Source organism: Delphinapterus leucas, chromosome 6 (assembly GCF_059928025.1).
Source record: "Delphinapterus leucas isolate spDelLeu-1000000601 "Yukka" chromosome 6, BTC_Dleu_Yukka2, whole genome shotgun sequence".
Lineage (NCBI taxonomy): Eukaryota > Metazoa > Chordata > Mammalia > Artiodactyla > Monodontidae > Delphinapterus > Delphinapterus leucas.
In genome coordinates this window covers 55857410-55880483 of record NC_143134.1, presented here as the reverse complement: position 1 = coordinate 55880483, position 23074 = coordinate 55857410, and the positions used below count along the sequence as shown (strand labels likewise).

The following is a 23074-nucleotide window of genomic DNA, read 5'->3' as shown; positions in this document are numbered from 1 at the left end:
AACATAAATGATTAAATATAAACAAAATGTGCCCTTCCTCTTTCAGAATAATTCAGTCCAAGAGCTATTGGTGACCAAGCAAAGTAGGCAACAGCAGGGGAGGAGAGGGCAGTGATGTGAGGAGGGGCATCCATGCGGTGGCTCGGAGCCACTAAAAAAGAGCTTGCTCCTTCAAGAAATGGCTAAATCCAGGGCTGGGACAAGGAAAGTACAAAATGAGCCTGGAACATCTGGTAGCAAAAAGTCAGGAAGTATGTAAAGACTGATCACAGCACGTCAAAAAGACACAGAAACCAGATTAAAGGGGCTTCCACTGACCAAATCAGGACAATTTAAGCATGGAAACAAATGTAACAGATTATAACTCACTAAAAAACACATATATATGCATGTGTCCATGATGATATATAAAGAATAAACTTAAATTTGAGGAAGAATGGGATATTTACATTTTCTCTATCTCCCAATAAAATACTTATTAATTACAAAGAGAAAAAAAAAAGTAATTTGCAGTGAAGAAGCCTGGCAGACACCATCTGAATCAAGTGATCAGAGTAATATCGCAGTAGTAATGGAAGGGTACAATGGAAATCATGATTGTGTGACTGGCTGCAATGAGAAGAGCCCAGTATCATGTCTGGACTATTCCTGCCAGAGATGCATAACCTGAATCTGGTCGTGAGGAAACGTCATACAAACCCAAATTGAGGGCCATCTACTAAATAATTGGCCTGAAAAATTTCAAGTTCATGAAAGTCAAGACAAGACCGAGGAACTATTCTCAGTTGAAAGAGACCTACAGATGATTTTAGACAGGACCCTTCTGGTACAAACATAAAGGACACTAGTACAACAATCTGCAGAACTGGAATGGGATCTGAGGAGTAGAGGTTGGTATGCATCCATGCTAATTCCTGATAGTATTACCACGCTTAAATAAGAGAATGTCTTTGTTTGCAGAAAAGAAACACTAAAGTATTCAGGGATGATGGAACATATCATGTTACCAACTTACTCTCAGATGGTTCAGGAAAGAAAATCTCTGTGTACTAGTAACTTTTCTATAAGTCTGAGATTATTTCAAAATAACAAAAAAATTGTAAAGTACATACAAGTATTCAGAAGAGCCCCAGGTCTCAATCTGTGCCCAGTAGACTAAGGGACCTTGGGAAGGACATCAAAATCCGAGGGTGTCCAAGAAGCAACCTCAGTCTGTTCAATTTGCTCCACTTGGTTCTCTCTCCAAGGACCCATATCATGCTAAGAAGAGCTAAATCGCACCATATTCTTCTAAGTGGAATCTAAATACCATTCCAAAAAGAACTAAGGCTTTCTAATAACAAGTTAGATTTCTCAACTAAATCAAGGCTTTCCTAATATCAGAAGAGGCAGTAGTTTGCTTTCAAAAATGCCAAATGAGGTTGCATTTTTATACCACACACAAAAACAAAGAAAACAGACAAAAAACACACGTGATCTGAAGTCCTAGTTCATCTCCTCTCAATTAAAACCAATTGTTTCTGTTGAAGAAAAAGACTATATAAATTTGCAATATAAATTCAAAGATGTATTTGGAAACAACTTATCTATGGCTTATTTGGGAAAATCTGCTCACCTGGTAGAATCTGTTGTAGAAACAAAACAATTTTATATACATTTACTTTGACCATCTAACAGATGTACACAAAAGGCCAAATGAGAAAACGTTGTTTTTGCCATTCTTGGTCTTCAGAAGCCCACAGAGCTTGCTTGGAGTAAGATGGGGACGGGGTCCAATAAAAAAGTTTCTGGCACCCCAGTAAAAGAAGTGAATGCCTCAAAGTACTGCAGCTTTTTCTCCTAAAAGCACAGCAGGGCAGCCTGGACTAACAGCTAGAAATTTCTCTTTGCTTTTTTTCTTTCTTTCTTTCTTTTTTTTTAAGAAACTGAGCTGGGTTATTTTAGTCCTCTGAGAAGATGAGACTGTATTATCCCCTGAAAACTGACCAAGAGTGGAGTTTGGTAGAAAGAAAGAAAGAAAAAAAATCCAGTGTTCATTCACTGTATACCCAGCATCTGGCATTAAGTGTGGCCCATTAATATTTTTAAAAGTACTTGTACTTTCTCAGGATAAGGCAAGTGCTAAGCTTAAAGAAAAATACACACACACATATACAGGTTGGTACCTGAAGACAAAGGACAGGACAAGACTTAGCAAGACTTAAGAAGGTTCTCTCAAACTCGATTTTCAGAAGAAAGGGAAATCAGTTTTGTTCAGGGAATTTCAATCTATAAAGCAAGAAACAAAAGGATAAAAATCTTCTGCCAGAAGTCTTCTAGGACTTGAAAGGCATCTTGGATTTCCTAAGCCTGTCCTAGATTCAAATACTCTGAACCATCTCAGGTCATGTATCCTATGTATCCTGATTGTGTGTGTGTGTGTGTGTGTGTGTGTGTGTGTGTGTGTGTGTGTGTGTGTAGAGAGAGAGAGAGAGAGAGAGAGAGGGAGGGAGGGAGGGAGGAAGAGAATCTCAAGAAGTCAAAAGCAGCTTCCCCAAAGAAGTGGCAAGCCAGCCTCAGTAAGCTGATTCTAATAAAGTGTATTACCAGCCAACTTTCCAACCCTGAGGAGAAAATCTTTTAATATCTAAGCACTCAAAGAATCACTCCTACCCCATGACTTATTTGCATCTCTACTTTCAAAAACCTGGGAGATTACAAAGTTATTTGTTGACTTTATTATAGCCATTTTCACATGCTGGTTAATGCCAAGAAAAACCACTTCTAAAGTCACGCATATCCTTGCTATTCAGCTGAAAAAAAAAAAAAAGACTCCAAAAATCATGCTTGTCTCTTTTATGGAAAATGAAAATGTAACCAATCCCCACAGATACATTGATGCTGGCTTAAGAAAGTTTGGGTGGTAAAAGGAGCAAATTCCTAATTATCATTTTCTTCACACAAACTGGATTTTCATAAACAGGAAAAATACAGAGAACTTCAGTCTACGAAGCAAGAAACAAAAGGATAAAGTTGGCTACAAGCAGCAAACACACAGCTCTACTCTGGCAACTTATCTAGCTCGTCTTCAGGAAGGGGACTCATGCAAGATTGTCCTAGTGGCCCGAAGGCAACTAAGAGAAGTCACCCTGGAGGTTTGATTATTTTTAATTCCTTGTCTCTTTCAGTCCCATTTTCAAAAGAAAACTAACATTACTCTATGTTGTATAGAAAGACTATAGAAGAACAGTGCACGACAAAAAACCCTGACTCTGCTATCCCTTGGTTGGCCAATCATTTCAGTACTTGATTCCTTAGTTTACTCATCTGTAAAACAGGGAGCTTGACCTATTATATCAAAGAATCTCTTCAACTATAAAACTGTATGTATATGCATGTTTTCCTCATTTACAAATAAGGAAATCAGGAGGACAGAGATTAGTAATTTGCCCCAAGTTACACAGTTACAAAGTGCCAGTGCCAGCATCTGGAAAAAAAAAAGTCTCTTTCCTAACAAAGTCTGCCCTCTCAACTGCTGTGCTATGTTTTCTCTTCACCAAAATAAATCAGAATAAGGTGTTCAGAAAAGCAAGCAGTTCCAAAAATGGGCTGAAGACCTAAACAGACATTTCTCCAAAGAAGACATACAGATGGCCAACAAATACATGAAAAGATGCTCAACATCACTAATCATTAGAGAAATGCAAATCAAAACCACAATGAGGAATCACCTCACACCAGTCAGAATGGCCATCATCAAAAAATCTACAAACAGGGGCTTCCCTGGTGGCACAATGGTTGAAAGTTCGCCTGCCGATGCAGGGGATACGGGTTCGTGCCCCAGTCCGGGAGGATCCCACATGCCGCGGATCGGCTGGGCCCATGAGCCATGGCCGCTGAGCCTGCGCGTCCGGAGCCTGTGCTCCGAAACGGGAGAGGCCACAACAGTGAGAGGCCCGCATGCTGCAAAAAAAAAAAAAAAATCTACAAACAATAAATGCTGGAGAGGGTGTGGAGAAAAGGGAACCCTCCTGCACTGCTGGTGGGAATGTAAATTGATACAGCCACTATGGAGAACAGTATGGAGGTTCCTTAAAAAACTACAAATAGAACTACCATATGACCCAGCAATCCCACTACTGGGCATACACCCTGAGAAAACCATAATTCAAAAAGTCATGTACCACAATGTTCACTGCAGCTCTATTTACAATAGCCAGGGCATGGAAGCAACCTAAATGTCCATCAACAGATGACTGGGTAAAGAAGATGTGGCACATATATTCAATGGAATATTACTCGGCCATAAAAAGGAATGAAACTGAGTTATTTGTAGCTAGGTGGATGGACCTACAATCTGTCATACAGAGTGAAGTAAGTCAGAAAGAGAAAAACAAATACCGTATGCTAATGCATATATAGGGAATTTTAAAAAGTGGTACTGATGAACCTAGTGGAAGGGCAGGAATAAAGACACAGACGTAGAGAACGGACTTGAGGGCACCGGGGGGAAGGGGAAGCTGGGATGAAGTGAGAGAGTATCACTGACATATATACACTACCAAATGTAAAATCGATGGCTAGTGGGAAGCAGCCGCATAGCACAAGGAGATCAACTGGACGCTTTCTGACCACCTAGAGGGGTGGGGTAGGGAGGGTGGGAGGGAGGCTCAAGACGGAGGGGATATGGGGATATATGTATACATGTAGCTGATTCACTTTGTTGTACAGCAGAAACTAACACAACATTGTAAAGCATTTATACTCCAATAAAGATGTGGAAAAAAAGAAAATCAGTCAGAAAGCTACCACCTATCATAACAATCCATATAGTTTTATTATTGCCTTCAGGGCTGATTAATCAAGGGCGGCATTTATCTTTGTGCCTGTGAGACATTCACCTCCTGTGTTGCTCTGTAATTCAGAGGCACTTTTTTTTTTTTTTTTTTTGACCGCACCGCGCTGCTTGCTGGATCTTAGTTCCCCAACCAGGGATCATGGCCCCTGCAGTGCAAGCACGGAGTCCTAACCACTGGACCGCCAGGGAATTCCCAGAGACACGTACATCTTTAACCTCAATGCATTTTCATTTAAGAAAGGTAAATCAGAATAAAGATTTAACTGTAACATGTTTTTTCAATTAAAAAAGAGAAAAGAACTGAAGCCAAAATTGGGAGTATGTATATAAACCACAAAAATCCCTTCAGGAGGAGAACAGAAAAGATGCAAGAACAGGATTCAGATAAGATCATCCCAGGAGACAATATACATAGAGAAGAGAAGCCCAGGAAACGACCCTGGCAGAGGTTATGATGGACATAAGAAACGAAGCCCTTCTTTATCAAGAGGAGAAACAGAAATCTAGGAAGAAAAAAATACAGAAGGGACATAAGGGAAAGAAGCCTCAAGAACTAGCTCCAGCCCTAGCCCAGGGCCCTATGTCAAGAGTCAAATCAGGTAAAAAGTGCATCTTAAAACTGGAACAAAGTGGAAGGCATTCTTATTAACAGTCACTGTTAAGATCTAGAGGAACACTAATCTGGAGCACATTGATGCTCTCTTTACCAAAGCACTCAGAGCTCAAAATTATCAAAAAGGAAAAGTCTACTTTACTTCATCATTACTCTAAAAAAATAATAAATCACCACCCATTGTGTGAAATTCACAATAGCAAGGGCCACATTATTCAGCTGGTCTTCCAGTTTTTGTAGCCATGTCTTTTCAAAGGGTTAGCCTGGTCTCTTAGTCACTGACATTTGAAACCCCTGGTTTAGCACAGTGGTCTGATCCCAAAGTCCTCTTGTTCCCTGTGTTTAAAACAGAACAAGAGGCCAGGCTAAACCTTGAAAGGACATGGCTACTCAAAACTAGAGATCAAATTTTCAAGAAAGTTTTATTTATTATTTCCCTAGAAATAATAAATCATTCCTGTCCAGAATATCTTAGGCAAGATAGTTTTGTTTTAACATCAAAATCACTTTTTTGTCTGGACTGATAAATAGTGCCACAACTGTAAATGATTGTCCAGATGGTGCACTGCACAAGGATGCTTGGCCAAGGGGATAAGAACTAGATGAGATCCAGCTATGCTCACACTAGCCATGCCATGTTCCCCAGGCTAGGGTTTCAAGGGGCACACAGAGGTGGAGGCACTTATTTCTAGTTTGCCCAAAGACCATGGACACCGTATGGGCAGACTTCTGTCTCTATAACCCACTCAAATCCATCTCTTGAGTCGCCAAGAGTTCATGTTAAGACTGCAATTTGCAAGGTTAACCAGATTTTTATTATATTCTATTTCTACTCAAACTGTAGTTGCATGAACCAGTTTGTTTTATGGATGAGGCATCCTTGTTTTACTCAATGTTCCCATTAATGAAGACTTTTTATATTTAACCATTTCGTATAACTCACAGGTCCCCAATCTACCCTACAAGGGTAAAGAAAGGCAAAAATGACATTTAGAAAGACAAGTTACCAAATCTACACCTATGATAATCTATATTAAAATATAAATTTTTCCAGATAACAGATCTAATATGGCCCGTCCCATTGCAAAAAAAAGCAAAAAAAAACCTAGACCATCATACTTCTGTATTGTCAGAACCGTTAAGAAACAACCTCAGGGACTTTCCTGGTGGTCCAGTGGTTAAGGGGACACGGGTTCAATCCCTGGTTGGGGAACTAAGATCCCACACACGCTGTGGGGCAGCTAAGCCCACGCGCTGCAACTATCGAGCCAGCACGCCACAACTAGAGAGAAGCCTGCACACCGCAACTAAGACCCAACACAGCCCAAAATAAAATAAATAAATAAATATTAAAAAAAAAAAAAAAGAAACAACCTCAAATTTGTGAAAAACATTTCTTTTGTTCCTAATCTCATTTATAGCATTTACGCCTTAAGCCAGTAACTTTGTGAGAAGCTGAGAGCCTAAGGAGAAAAGAATAACAAACAAACAAAAAACATAGAACACATTACTGGTAACTTCTCAACAAACCACCACAATTTTTACATCAGTCTTTTGAAGTGTGAGGACATGTTTTTAAAGAACAAAAATAAAGTAAGTCATGTAGTTTAAAACTTATGCAATTCATGTTTAACATATTAAGTGTAAAATACAAACATTTTGTGGGATCTTATCTACATGAAAAATACAATATAAAATATAGTAGTTACAATCACGAGAGGGATTATAAACAGTTTCTTCTTTTTGCTTTTCTAGAAAGCCTACATTGTTCTAAAGTTAGCACATATTTATTTTAAAATCTGTTAAAAAAAAACATTCCTTCTTGAGGCAAAAACATGTTGTTTCTAGCAGAACACCATTATTATGTCAAAGTCTTGAAATGGAAATCTTTCACTTTCACCTTTCTAGGTAACAAACAAAGCATAATAAAAACCTATAGAAAAAAAGAGGTCGTGTCAGTGAATAAAGCAATTATTTGCTGACTGCTTAACTATGTACCACATTTTATTTAATATCTAAGGTGGAAGGAAAGGGATATTCAGATTTATTCCAACCTAAAGCCCTAGGTAAATTAGCAGCAGATCCAAGAACTGAATTTGTGCCTTCAGATTTCAAATCAAGCATTCTTTATATCACACCATGGCCGTCTCCCTTGTAGAATAAAGGGTATTATATTAAACCACCTACCATTTGTCCTCTAAAATGAAACAAGTATCTATTTTAAGAGTTTCAGACACTAATTTTCTAAACTGCTACCTACAGATCCTGATCACTGTCAAGTTTTCTTATAACTTACAGAACAAAAAAAATTTAGAAAATAAAGTGTTAATCGTAGTTTCCCTTCCCCTTTTCTACTCCCTAGCCCCAAACTGTTTTTCTTTAATATTATAGAATATGAACCAAAAAAATATCCAGTGGGGACAAACAACACAGCAACTCCTTTACCATTTTAGAAGTCTGGGAACAGACTAGGATACATTAGATAAACTTTGAATGCAGCTTTGAAACAAGGGCATAAAGAACTACCTGAGCCAAGAAGGGAGAGAGAAAGTGAACCAACAGTTTTCAGTTACAGTATTTTTGTATTTAAAAAGAGAAAGAATTGTTCACTTTTTAATTTGAAATTCTCCAATTTTTTCCCCCTTTCTGTTCATTTCTTATTTTCTTGGCTTTTTTGTGCATTAGAAACAGGAGCTAGGGGCGGGGTTATGTGATGGTTTTCTTTCAGATGTTACAGCATTTCCTTTCAAGACTAAACTAAGGTTCCTACGCATGGGCAGCTAAACTGCTACTCCTGAGAGGTCGACAGAAAGCAGAATGGCACACCATCCAACACTGACAGCTTAAACACTTGACAGAGCTTTTCCTATTCCACACTCTAGGAATAATCTACCTGTTTCATTTCTTTTTCATTTAGCCTTTACTCAACTTATGCAGTAAAAAATATCTGAGCTTTGGATTGAGTGAAAAGTGTGCTCCTATTTTTCCCCTCCTTACTGAAAAGGTAAACAGGTAATCGGGAAGAAAGGAACAAATGAAGGCAGCAAGATTTATACCAGAGATGCTTTTTGGTGCATATTTTCAAAGGTCTTTAACTGTCCTTCAAACAAATTATGCGACTTTCAGAAGACGTTAAACCATAAATTAACCACTAAGTATGCTGAGTGACATAACACTATCATGATCATACTTTATAATTGATCTCATAACTTGGACATTCTAGTTATCATTTATATGTATGTTCTACTTTCATGATTTAATTTTACACACTTTTGGTGGGGGGCAGGGGGGCAGGAGCCAAAGAAACAGAAAGAAGAAAATACTAAATATGACATAAAATTGACCTCAACTCTGAGAAACAACCGAACAGATGAGGCTGTCTGCTTGATCTTACATTTATTTAAATAAATCACCTTTTATCAGTGCTGGTGAAAACAGCAGCATCCTTTTATCTTTTGAGGCAGACATTTATAGGATGATATATATCGAAAAATAACAGAAAGGCACACTTGTCCCCAAACAAATATCCAAAAATCCAGTGAAGCTGTCCAGTAACAGCCACTAAAATAATTTTCTATGTATTATTTTCTTTGAGTTATTTTTAAAATAAGCAGCCAGCTATCCATCTCTGGGCACCGTAAAGATGAGTTTGCCACAAAAGCCACATATTTTTAGAAGCCAAAGTCTTGATAAATCAGTTCCTAAGAACATAATTTGTTACACGCTGAAGAATGCCTGAAAATACAGACCTTGGTTAAAGAGGCTTCCATATCTTTTTGTAACCTTTCCAAATGTAAGTATGTGGGATGAGTATTCATAAATTTAAGTTGAACCGAAACATTCAGAATATTTCCAATTTAAAATACATTAAAATGCGGTATTTGAAAGGAAATGAAAATGGCTTTAAACATATGAAAAGATGCTCATCATCACTCATAAGAGAAATGTGAATTAAAAATGAGATATTTTTTCACTCATCAGATTGGCGGAAAGATGTTTAATGAATCACTGTGGTGGAGAAATAGGCACTCTTACACATTGTTGATGCAAGCATAGAGTAGCATAACATCCTTGGCAGACAATCTGTAAATGTCCATCAAAATTTAAATTCCACTTTGCCTTGGAGCCACGATTTTACTCCCAGGAATTTATCCTACAGATACACTCATCCATGTGCACAAATAACTATATAAAAGGTTATTCACTATAGCATCATTGGTGGCCTGAAGAAAGGCTCACTATATGTCATCTTGTATTGGATGTGTATTTACCTATTCAAAAAAATTAAAATTTGAGAGGAAGAGAATGCGATCTATACTGTTTAGAAACTCAAAGTGTTCTGAACTCTCCTACAAAAGGAAATACTAAACCATCCTACACAAGATTCATTCCAGAACCCTGCGATAAAATGCTACGTTCAGATGGCTTGACATGGCTGCATTAGTGAACGCTCCTTATCATAAGATCCCTTTGGCCCTTTAGTAACCAAAACCCTTTGTTGGGGGGTCCACAGTGGATCTGATTTCTACTTCACAATAAGTAGTGCTTCAGAAAGATTCCAATTTATTCCTTGCAAAAACATATCAGATATAAATGCAACTGTCACTTTGAGAAACAGGGCTGCATTATGCTGCAGACTTAACACAGACTGAAAGCATGTTCCCCATGTCTTCTCCAGCAAATCTTGCCAAATGGGCGTCTGAAATGTCCTATTGAAACAGGTGGTGTCTGAACAGAATTGGATTTCTGCCTGTAGAAACCCTAGTTCTAACAACTGCTGTGGTTAGTTTTAATTTTCAGTCCTCAAAATTAACTGCTGGCCAGTGATTCAGAAATAGACTGAACAACACGTTTAGACTTTGCCCTGTCTAATTGAGGAAAGAAAAAAAGAAAAAGAAAAAAAAGCCCACCAACACCCTACCACCATCCTATAAAGAACAACAGAACCAAAGCAGACCACTTGATTTCCAGGCCAAAAAAAGGGAGCAGCTGTAAAACAAACTCAATTCTCCAAAGATGATTGCCCCTTTTGTGCTTTCTTCATAGAAGCACAAGGATGCACACATATATACTTGCTGAACATACTACTTAGGAAATCTTCTTAGGGCTTTGAGAAGCTTTTAATCTGCTAGAAAGTTAGAAGTAAGAACAATGGTAAGAACACCTAATTTTTCTGATGAAAACAGACATCTTAAAAAAAATGATATTCCAAACAGACCTGTGTTTCAGTTTATACAAGCAAAATACTAACAGCCCGAATGTAAATTCCTTGAAGAAAGATACAATGGGCTATATACACTAATATGTATAAAACATATAACTAATAAAACCTGCTGTATAAAAAAATAAATAAAATTAAATTTAAAAAAAAAAAGATACAATGGGACAATTCCCTTTAAACCCAACATGTGTCCATCAATGTGCTGGTCACACTAACCGGTGCTAAACACATACTCCTGTGAATAAACTAGAGTAGCTTACACTACATAACAAACCTTTTCCACTGTACTTTTAAGTGCTTGATATAAAAATGGATAGAACTCTGATTTTCTAAACCAGCAATCAAAGGAAAAGGAATCAAGGGACAGGGTATCTACTATGAGCCACACACCATGGCTACACATTCCCAATGAAGAAAACAATGTCTTGTCCATTTCACGGATGATAAACTGAGATTCAAAAGAATGTAAACATTTTCCCAGGGTAATTCACCTAGAAGATGACAGAGATGAGGTTTTAATTTAAATCTGCCTGATTTCAAAATATTTCTAATTGTATCATACTCCCTCCCAAAAGAAAATCCGGAGAGACGAGTTAGTAAAATGACAAGTTTCAGTTATATGACAAACACTGTATCGTTGCTTTGCCAACACCCAAAAGAAAAACTCATCCTCTTTCAATCAAAAGTAATGGATGTCAAATCCGTCTGCATTTTGTCAGTATGACTGAATTCCAGCTATTAAGAAGGTGATCAAGTAAACAGAAAATCATCTATTGTGATCATAACCCTTTAAAAAAATCCTGACATCATAAAGAGCATATTTGAAAATCCTTCTACAGGGATTCAACAGTTCATTTAAAAAAAAATAGAAATATCGCAGTGAAAGTGAGAGGTGCTTCTCAATGGGATACATTTGGTCCTTTTGCTTAACACTCAAGTATAAATAGATGACATCAAGTTTTGCCCTCAAAAGTTTACTGCTCACTGTCCTCTACCTCTCCTACCAACCAAAGAAGAAAATAAGACCTCAAAACGAAGGCATCGGGCTTCCCTGGTGGCACAGTGGTTGAGAGTCCGCCTGCCGATGCAGGGGACACGGGTTCGTGCCCCGGTCCGGGAAGATCCCACGTGCCGCGGAGCGGCTGGGCCCGTGAGCCATGGCCGCTGAGCCTGCGCGTCCGGAGCCTGTGCTCCGCGACGGGAGAGGCCACAAGTCTCCAGTTGAGAGGCCCACGTACCGCAAAAAAAAACAAAGGCATCTCCTCCCAGTACTCAGATTATTATTTCCCATTTTCTGACCCCTATCTTCTTTTTCTTACATAGGCCTGAGAGGAGCTAGCTTGTAAACCAAATCTACAGTTTCCCTAGCAAGTTCCAATGACATCCCTCATTTAGAGAGAGCTACCTTCAGGGTCTTGTAAACAAACTCATTCCGTATTTCAATATTCTCAGAAAATAATGTTTAAATCCAAAAATGCCCTCCCCATGAAAATTTTACTCTTTTCTTTGAAAGCAAAGATAACCTTAATTTCAGGGAGCTATTCAAGAGAAGAACACAGGGTACATTTCTTCCAAGGCGGAAGCACACCAAGATTTCTCTGATAGTATTTAGAATAGAGTTACAACGTCAAAAAAAAAAAAAAAGAGTGAAAAGAAGAGAATGTTATTGACCAAAAAAAAGCTGTCATATAGCTATAGACTTATAGGCTATGAAATAGAAAAAAATCTGCAATTTTTCAAGATTCTTCTGGCAAAACATTCTTTGGAATCATTTCTTTCTGAGAGCTGAAAAGCATTTTTCTAAGATGCTGCCAGCTCTAAAAACAACCTTTCTGATCTCTTGAAAAGCCAAGTTCTACTTTTAATAGTGCTATGTACTTTTGGTTTCAAAGAAAAAAGTGAAAGAGAAGGAACCACAGCCAAAATGGTAAGTTTACCCTACTCATGCCTCAAGCTATACATAATGATTTCACACAGTACTTATGAAGAAGGGATCAAATTTTTCCTTTAAAAATAGAACATATACCTCTATGTCACATATGTAATGTTTAAGTATAAGGAGCAAAAGCACCCCCCTTTCACTCCAAAACCCAGTCAAAACAAAAGTTTATATGGAGAGACAGTCATGAACAGAAGATCTCTAATAGACATGAGAAGCAAAAGTGACAAAAGCAAAAATAAACAAGTGGAACTACATCAAACTGAAAAGCTTCTACACAGCAAAGGAAACCATCAACAAAATGAAAAGGCAACCTACAGAATGGGAGAATATATTTGCAAATCATATATGTGGTAAGAGATTAATATCCAAAATATATAAAGAACTCATACCAAAAAACCCCAAACAATATGATTTTGAAATGGGCAGAAAATCTGAATAGATATTTTTCCAAAGAAGATATACAGAGGGCCAACTGGTATATGAAAAGGTACTTGACATCATTAATCATCAAAAAATGCAAATCAAAATAAGCTATTACCTCATACCTGTTACAATGGCTATCCTCAAGAAGACAACAGATGGTAAATATTGGCAAGAATATGGAGAAAAGGGAACCCCTGTGCACTGCTGGAGGGATTGTAAACTCCACAGTGCAGTCACTATGGAAAACAATATGGATATTCCTCAAAAAATTAAAAATGGAGCTACATATGATCCAGCAATCACACTTCTGGGTATATATCCAAAGGACATTAAAACAGGATACTGAAGATATATCTGCACTCTCATGTTCACTGCAGCATTATTCACAATAGCCAAGCCATGGAAACAACGTAAGTGTCCATCAACAGATGAATGGATAAAGAAGATGTGGAGATGTGTGTGTGTGTGTGTGTGTGTGTGTGTATGATGGAATATTATTCAGCCATGAGAAGGAAGGACATCCTGCCATTTACAACAACATGGATGAACCTTGAGGACATTAGGCTAAGTGAAATGAGTCAGACAAACTGTATGATGTCACTTATATGTGCAATCTGAAAAAGTTAAACTCATAAAAACAGAGGCTAGACTGGTAGTTACCAAGGGCTGAGGGGTGGGAGAGAAGGGGAGGCGTGGGTCAAAGAGCACAAACTTCCAGTTATAAGATGAATAGGTTCTGGGGGTCTGATGTACAGCATGGTGATTACAGTTAATAATAGTGAATTATATACTTGAAATTTGGCTAAAAGAGTAAGTCTTAAATGTTCTCATCACAAAAGAGAAATGGTAATTACGTGATGTGATGCAGGTGTTAGCTAACGCTATGGTGATAATGATTTTGCAACATACAAGTGTATCAAATCAACATGTTGTAACCTTAAGTTATATGTCAATGGTATCTCCATAAAAGCTAAAAAAAAGATTTCTAATAAAATCAAAATGGCTAAGTTAGTAACACCATGATAGGTTGCATTAACAATGATAAATGTTAAAGTGTTAAACATAAGGTACTATATCCAAAAATCTTGGTAAGACAAAAAATGTTTACTAGTTCAGATTCTCCCATTTCCATAAAAGACTATTTTAATCCTCCCATGCGAAATGGACAGAATCTATGGGATTACTAGTATTTCGAATGAATTTTTTAATTTTACTACAAAATTTACTAGAATCAGTCACTTAAGGAACTTATGTCAAATAACTGGTGTGCTCGAATATTTCACATTTCAACTTATTATTTTAGAGTTGTCAAGACATAATCTAAATCTAACAGGGAAAAAACATGCAGGCTTCAAATAGCACTTAAAGAAACACAAAGAAGGAAAGTTAGAAGTCAAGGATGATAATTCTGAGATAAAGGCTGAGTGGAGAAAAAGACAGAAATCTACTAGAGACCTTATCAGGATGCAGTGCTGAACTCTGCCACATTATCACTGACCTGTAACCTCTTCTCTGGCTCACAAACAACTTTTGAGTACTCTGGGACTAAGAGGATGTTTTAAAAAGTTCTTGTGTCATATTTACTTTTTCCGACGACCCTTATCAGAAGCCTGATGTACTCAAGCTCCATAATTCACGTGCTCCAATTACCTACCTAACTTCATACCCAAGAGGAATAATCAGAGGCATAAAATGCCACGCTCATAAAAAGAAACGTAATGGGTATGATTAGGATTTAAAATGGACAGGCTCATTTTTAAGGGCATAGCCATAGATAAGTAGCACCCACACTGTGCTCTACATAACTATAAAAGAATCAAATAGGGTTTGTTTAAAAAAACTCCTTAATAAACATATAATAAATCCCTACCTTTAAAACGAGTTGTATTACAAAAGCTCAGTTCTTCAGGAAGATGCATTTCCCCATAAAATACTACAAATGGTCATTCATTTCCAAAGCTGGCCCATCAATACCTATTTAACCCATAATCTACCGACATACAGTATAATGTGGAATGAAATGTGGTAAAAGTACCTGTAACACTTCAAATGCATATTAGTATCAATAGTTCAGCTGAGAGGATAGGAGCTTGGCAAAACAGATCCCAAAAAAATGGACTCCAGGGGTTACATATAACCCAAAGTGTTTACACAATTATATATATATATGGGTGGTTTTCTTATGAGAGGGTCCACAGCGTTCCTGAGGCTCTCGAAGTGGTTATTCATATCCCCATAAAGGGAAAGGGCTTCTGTGCTATATAAAATTCAATTCTTCCCTACAAAGCCCTCAGGTAGAGTTTATCAGTGAAATGAGGCATCTTGAGAAGTTATGGTCTACACATGCTTACATATAATGATAAGCTCATGGATGAAAAACTATCAAAAACCTTCCAGTAAAACTAAGTGAAGGAAATCCTGGTGTAAAGAATGCACTGCAAAAAAAAAAAAAAAAAAAAAGGAAAAAAATGTATAACTAAAAAAAAAAGAAAAGACCGCCCTACCACATTTTATGGGGTCTGAACTGCCCATATAAGATGACACAGGAAGTTCATCTGAAGTATTCAATAGAAGCTGATGATCCTAGTAGTATCCAATGTAAAGTAGATTCTGACCCATCAACAGTGTTTGTCTGCACAAACTGCAAGCAAACATTCCATATGCTTGTGAGAAATTCCACTTAAAAACCTTTCCCCATCCTAGCCAATTCACCTGGGCACTATATTATCATTATCTTAAAAAGAAAAATCCATCTATTACCTACACACAATTCAAACAAACAAAAATGTGTTTTTAAATGACCCAAACAAGTAATCTGAATGGGTACACATCTTTTCTATTCATTTTGACCAAGCAAATCTGGATAGTAACTTATTTTCATGTAATTTTTGATGTAACTTTCAACTTTAAAATTTTTCTGTACACTGATATAACACAGTTAAGGCATTGTTCTTTTCTTAATTGAGGATAGTTTGGTTTTAGATTGTTGTTGAAATAAAGTTGAACTGCATAGACTATAAGGCTGTTCTAACCAACAATGTAATTTCAGACTCATACCTACTTAAAATATTGTTTAATTACCTCTTCTTCTCAAACCATGAGTCCACAGCGTGGTCATTAAGGTGCTTCACTGCTTTTACCTCTCTCAAAACATTACTGTACTTCTTGACACACTAGCAACTAGCTTTCTATGGAAAGGCTTTTCACAAGCCAAGCGTCACGTACCCCTCCTGCCTTCAGCAACTTTCTTCTGAACTCCTCTGTGGGGTTGTTGAAGGTAAGCTTTTCACAGCGGAGGTGATTCACTGGTGGATGGCCTTCAAGATGCAGGAATAAGTCATAATCAAAACGAACCTTCTTAGGTTCTTCCTAGAGGTTAAAAAAAATAAGAAGGAAAACAGAGACTTAGGCATAAATAGAAATTTGGAAAGCAAAGGTTTACTCCTGATAAGGATCAGAAAAGACTCAGACTACAGCACCGGGGAACTCTACTCGACGCTCTGTGGTGACCTAAATGGGAAGGAAATCCAAAAAAAAAAGAGGGGAGATATGTATACGTATAGCTGATTCCCTTCCTAGTTAGTAGAAACTAACACAATAGTGTAAAGCAACTATACGCCAAGAAAAATTCATTCAAAAAAAAGAAAAAGAAAGAAAAGAGACCCAGACATCTAACAGCTACAGTGTCAAAGAAGGGGAAGTACTGGGGGAAAAGTCACCATGGAACTATCTACAAAGCAAAATGGAAACATGTGAAAAATTAGTTTCTTGTCTTAGAGGAAAACCAAAAAGAATAAACTCATCATCTTTCTTGCAGTCTCTCAAGTGGTAGGACACCACCACCACCGCCACCCAACTGGAAACCTAAGACACCCCTGAAGCCACTCCTTCCCCTTCCCACTCTACGGGCCTACACCCATCATCAACAGCTGACATTTTCTCTTTTAAATACTTCTTGAACAAGCTGTCTAACCCATACTGCCATGCTCTTACTGCTTCCTCAAACTACTATAAACTCCTTCCTCTAGTAGTTCTTCCTACCTCAGGATAGATGATCACTTTTCTTCTTCATTCAGGCCTCAAAACTGTCCATATGAAACAAAAATCTAGCCATTTTCACTCCTTGATTAAAATTTCACAAGTTCCCAATGCCATTAGAATAAAAATCTGAGCTCACCTAAATGCCACATAGGATTTTCACAATCTAGCTCTTGGTTCCATGTCTCACCACACCCCTTCCACCCATCTGGTGATCCAGCCACACATTGTGGTTGGTTGCTCCCAGAATTTACTCATTCTAGATTAACTCTGGGTTTCACCCTTGCTTTACATTACTACCTCCACTGCCGACCTCCACTCCTCCACCTTCTGCTTTACCTGGATAACTTCTACTCATCCGTCTCCATTCAGGTTTTATTTGGGGGAAGCCTTCCTTGAACTCCACTCCCAACTGCCCCTCCTCTGTTCTGTGTGCCTCTCTCTCTTATCCTTGAAACATCTTAGAGTAACTGTCTTATTATCTCCCTTTACCCTGCTAAATCATAAGATCTTTGAAAGCAGGAATAATGGTTGAGTCCTCACTGTACCCTCAACAACTAGTTTAGTGCCCCATGCATAGTAGCAATGCAATAAAGTCTGTGAAATGAATGAAAATACGGCATTTTCCTGGAGGACAAAACAGCACCATATCCAAGAGAACACAGTGATTATAATTCCATGATACTCGAGTTCTACTCTCCAGCCATTACTTTAGTTGGCTAAACATTTAAACCTCTCTACAGACAGATTCTCAGGCATCCAAGGGGAAATGAATACTGAGGATAATAATAACAATATTATGTATTTAACATTTATCTCATTTTCTTCTCATAGCTCTCCTTTGGGTCAGTTGTCAGCTCTGTTTGGCAGATGAGGAAATTAAAGCACTTAGAATTTATTACTTTATAAAAAAACTCCCTGTGTATTATAGATATTAACCATCTCTGTGAAATGTTACTTTTTTCATTTGTCATTAGCTTTGCGATTTTATGTGTTTTTGATAACAGCTATTTATGTTTTTTTAATAATAGCTTTACTGAGAAGTAATTCACACACCATAAAATTCACCCATTTAGAGTATAATATTTTGTGGGTTTTAGTACATTCACAGAGTTATAAAACCATCACCACATTCTGATTTCAGGACATTTTCATTACTCCAGAAAGATATCTCAAACTCATTAGTGGTCCAACAGATCCCACACCCCCTGGCATCACTAATCTACTTCTGCTTCTATGGAGTTGCCTATTCTCGACATTTCATATAAATACATGAACATACATAAAATACATACACAATATGTGCTCTTTTGTGACTGGCTTCTTATACTCAGCATGATGGCTTTGAGGTTCATCTATGTTGTAGTATGTGTCAGTTCCTTTTTATGGCCAAATAATAATCTATTATATGGGTATACCAGGTTTTGGTTATATATTTGTCAATAAATAGAAATGTGGGTTATTTCCATTTTGGGCTATTGTGAATAATGCTGCTATGAACATTTGTGTACAAGTTTTTGTATGGACATACATTTCCATTTCCCTTGGCTATGCACCTAGGAGTGGAATTTCTGGGTCACAAGGTAACTCTGTGTTGAACATTTTTAGGAAATGCCTTACTGTTTTACAGAGTGGCTGCACCATTTTAAAATCCCACCTGCAATGTATGAGGTGTTTATGGTCTTTAAAAACACAATATTTTCTAAAATTACATAGTCAAATAAAACAATGTTTTTCCTTTTTTATAAAAGAATTTGTTATATTACTAACACCTGATGAAACAAAGTGATCTGAACCCAGTTCTTTTGACTAAAACGTCTTAGCACCGAGCATGTGGAGAAAAGGGAACCCTCTTGCACTGCTGGTGGGAATGTAAATTGATACAGCCACTATGGAGAACAGTATGGAGGTTCCTTAAAAAACTAAAAATAGAACTACCATATGACCCAGCAATCCCACTACTGGGCATATACCCTGTGAAAACCATAATTCAAAAAGAGTCATGTACCACAATGTTCACTGCAGCTCTATTTACAACAGCCAGGTCATGGAAGCAACATAAGTGTCCATCAACATGATGGACAAAGATGAATGGATAAAGAAGATGTGGCACATATATAGAACGGAATATTACTCAGCCATAAAAAGAAATGAAATTGAGTTATTTTTAGTGAGGTGGATGGACCTAGAGTCTGTCATACAGAGTGAAGTAAGTCAGAAAGAGAAAAACAAATACCATATGCTAACACATATATATGGAATCTAAAAAAAAAAGAAAAGGTCATGAAGAACCTAGGGGCAGGATGGGAATAAAGACGCAGACCTACTAGAGAATGGACTTGAGGACATGGGGAGGGGGAAGGGTAAGCTGGGATGAAGTGAGAGAGTGGCATGGACATACATACACTACCAAATGTAAAATAGATAGCTAGTGGGAAGCAGCCACATAGCACAGGGAGATCAGCTCGGTGCTTTGTGACCACCTAGAGGGGTGGGATAGGGAGGGTGGGAGAGGCGCAAGAAGGAAGAGATATGGGGACATATGTATACATATAGCTGATTCACTTTGTCATAAAGCAGAAACTAACACACCACTGTAAAGCAATTATACTCCAATAAAGATGTTAAAAAAAAAAAAGTCTTAGCACCTCCAACTGTCAGAATGCAGACATTACCTACTACAAATTCATGGTTTTCACCTCTTCATCCAAACTTCCCCAGATCACAGTCTCCACTCATGTACTCACTACCTCTCACTTCTATTACTAATCTGGCACGAAACTTGCTCCTTCTCTCCTTAATCAGGGTGCCATTCTCTCCTGGTCTTCCTCACACTTACTGGCATTCCTCCTTAGTTTTCTTCACAAGCTTCCCTTCTTTCTTCATTGACTTTTTTTTTTTTTTTTTCGCTACGCGGGCCTCTCACTGTTGTGGCCTCTCCCGTTGCGGAGCACAGGCTCGGGACGCGCAGGCTCAGCAGCCATGGCTCATGGGCCCAGCCGCTCCGCGGCATGTGGGATCTTCCCTGACCGGCACTAACCCGTGTTCCCTGCATCGGCAGGCAGACTCTCAACCACTGCGCCACCAGGGAAGCCCCTCTTCATTGACTCTTAAATGCATTTACCTTTTTGCAAAATTCCCCAGGGAGGCATCGCCCATTCACAGGGAGTTAGTTCCTCCTTCATGACAATGACTCCCCTCTCTACCTCCAGCCCAGTTCCCACTTGACTGCCATATGCTTGTGTTCCAGTTTAACCACACCTCCACTGGGGTGACCGGCAGCAACAGCAAATTCATGCGTTATCTTAAACTGAAGTTATCTTCATGTGTCCTTTCTCCTATACTCTATATCATGACAAACAGAAATCTTAATTGCTTCCCAAGGGTAAAATACACAAAAGTCATCACTAACGCTTCCTTCTCCCTTACTCATCACAGTCAAATGGTCTCTGAGTTCTGTTTAGTATTCCTCCTTAGGAACTCTCAAATCTATGCCCTTTGCTCTAGTCACAATAACTACTGCCTTAGCTTAGACCTTCATCACTCGTCATCTGGTCGCCTCCCTGTTTTTGAACTTACCCCTTTCTATCTACCTCAATGACAAGAGAGTGATCTTTCTGACACAAAAATCAGATTACATCTTCCCATTGATATAAAAGCCTTTAACGGCTCATCATTTTCTACAGGATGAAATCCCACCTCCTGGTAATAACCATTATAGTCTTTTAATACCTTTCCTGCATTGCTTTTGTTCTCTTACTCTACCCTGTCCTTCCACAATGTTGAAGCACTTGCTGTTCCCCAGTGCTTCATATTATCTCATTCATTTTGCTTTTCACATGTCGTATTCCCCGTTGTCTAAAATGCCTTCCCTCCCAGCATACTTCCATCCTTTACCTGTTTAGTGCAAACTCATCATTCAAGACCTAGCTGAAGCATGAACTCCTCTGAAAAGTCTTCCTAACCCTCCCAACCCCATCTGAATTAGACATCCCTGTTACAGCATTCCTTTATTAATGTAATGATCACAACCATTTTTACTAATTACCTGCTTTTCCTCCAAATTGTAAAATAGTCAATACAACTTTAGAATTAATTTAAAAAATAAGAAGGGCCATTTTCTACCTTACAATTGGGAGTGTAAATTGGTAAAGCCTTTGGGAAAACACACTGGCAATATCTATCAACATACTAAATGCATGCAATGTTTAACCCAGTAATTCTACTACTAAGAATCTCTTCCACAGAAATATTCAAATATATGTGCAAAGATATAGAGACAGATATAGATGTAAAATAAAATGTTCATGGTAGCATTGTTTATAATAGTAAAAAACAGGGATGATCTGCATGTAAGTATATCATTATCATGGAATACTATGCAGATATTTTTAAAAACTGACTTGGAAAGGCATATCGCTAAGTGAATTAAAGGCAAGTCACAGAAAAAATATTAAAATATAATATATTATGTCCTTGCCAATCTCTATATAGACATACTTTTTATCCATGCAAGTGCATGGGGGAAAATCTGGAAAGGCTATACCAAATAGTTAACAATGATTAAATGAAGTGAAAGGAGTAACTCCTAAGTTTTATTCCATTCACTTTTACTAGGAGTATACTCCAGTATACTTTTTTAAAGAGAAAAATACATTAATGAATATAATAATTACCAGCAGAAAAGGAGTGAGGTAGTAACAACACTTTACAGTTCACACCAGTTTAAAACCAAAAAAAAAAAAATTACTTTTCAGTAAAACTAAGGCTAAGTACCACAGACAGTGACAATCTTTGTATGAATCCTGAGTGTGATTTTCTTTTGAAGTTTTTTTTTAATAGAAAGTAAAAAGTAACCATAAATTTGTGGTCTGACCAACTGAATATCTTTCTTAGAGAGCTGACATCAATATAATGTCAATTTATGCTCCATAGAAAAGATTCTTCTTCAAAGTTCAAACAAGGAAGCATGTATTTATTCTCCATATAAAGCTGATACATTCCCTAGAGGGTGGAAACCTGGTTTTGGCAATATCAAATTATCCCTTTCAGTCTGCTTCAGTCCTTGACATTCACTCATGTACTTTTCTGAGGACAGAATGAAAGAGAGAAGCACGGGATCCTTTCAAACCTGAAGTGCTACAGTCAATTATGTTTCAGTGGGCCTGTTGGTTTAGTTTCTGAAACACACAGATTCTCATGGATAGGCTTGTTTTGTTGAATACAAACACAAAATAAGAGAATAAACAAACATGAACTCATAAGAAGCACTGACACTCCACCACCCCTCTTGACTCTGACCTCTCAAATAAGTGAGCAAAACTGAAGACAAGCTTATTATAAGCGAGAAAAGTACAAGGATGGAGATGGGACCAAGGGCAGGGTGATATTATACACTGAATATGCAGTGGCAGGCCCCTTCCAACATCAGGTGGAGGTCTTTTTGCTGCTTCCTCTCATCTCCTATGCAAACTTGAAATAATACTTTTTCATAAACCATTATTATAATGGATGTTCTTTCTACAAGACAGAGTTGAGTAAACTCCAGGGATAAATAAAATAATATACACTCAGAAGAAATGAAATGAACATTCTGGAGCAACAGCCTAGACCTATTAAATTTTCACACATAGATCATTTCAGTAGGATGGAGATCCAGAGTGGAAGATAGCAAAAATTTGGTTTCTAAGACACTCTAAGAAGATAAATTAAAAAGAGATGACAGAGCAATCATTTTAATTAAAAAATTAAGAACATAAAGAAAAGTATTTAAAACACTACACCCATACATTTTCCACTGAGTTTAAAGAGATGTTAACACTTTCACCATGCTAGTTTACGTTTCTCTTTAAATAAATAAAATTTTGTAAATATGAGCTTCTCCATCCCTCCTTCCCTAGTAAGCCATGCCCTTTAGTTCCTGTGCTGTCCTTTCAACTCATGCTCTTGTACTACATATGTGTCTCCATCACCTCATTTATTCTTGGCTTCAGTGGTTTA

At 37.7% G+C, this 23074-nt stretch overlaps 1 protein-coding gene across 2 annotated transcripts in view; it reads right to left on the bottom strand.

The window, feature by feature from the left end:
• MLLT3 (MLLT3 super elongation complex subunit) overlaps window positions 1-23074 on the bottom strand; it is a 257641-nt gene that overhangs the window by 90669 nt on the left and 143898 nt on the right. For both annotated transcript variants that reach the window (XM_030763806.2, XM_089913180.1), the window contains one exon: window positions 16262-16405. In XM_030763806.2, coding sequence (XP_030619666.2) covers window positions 16262-16405 — 144 coding nt within the window. The remainder of the gene's footprint in view (window positions 1-16261; window positions 16406-23074) is intronic.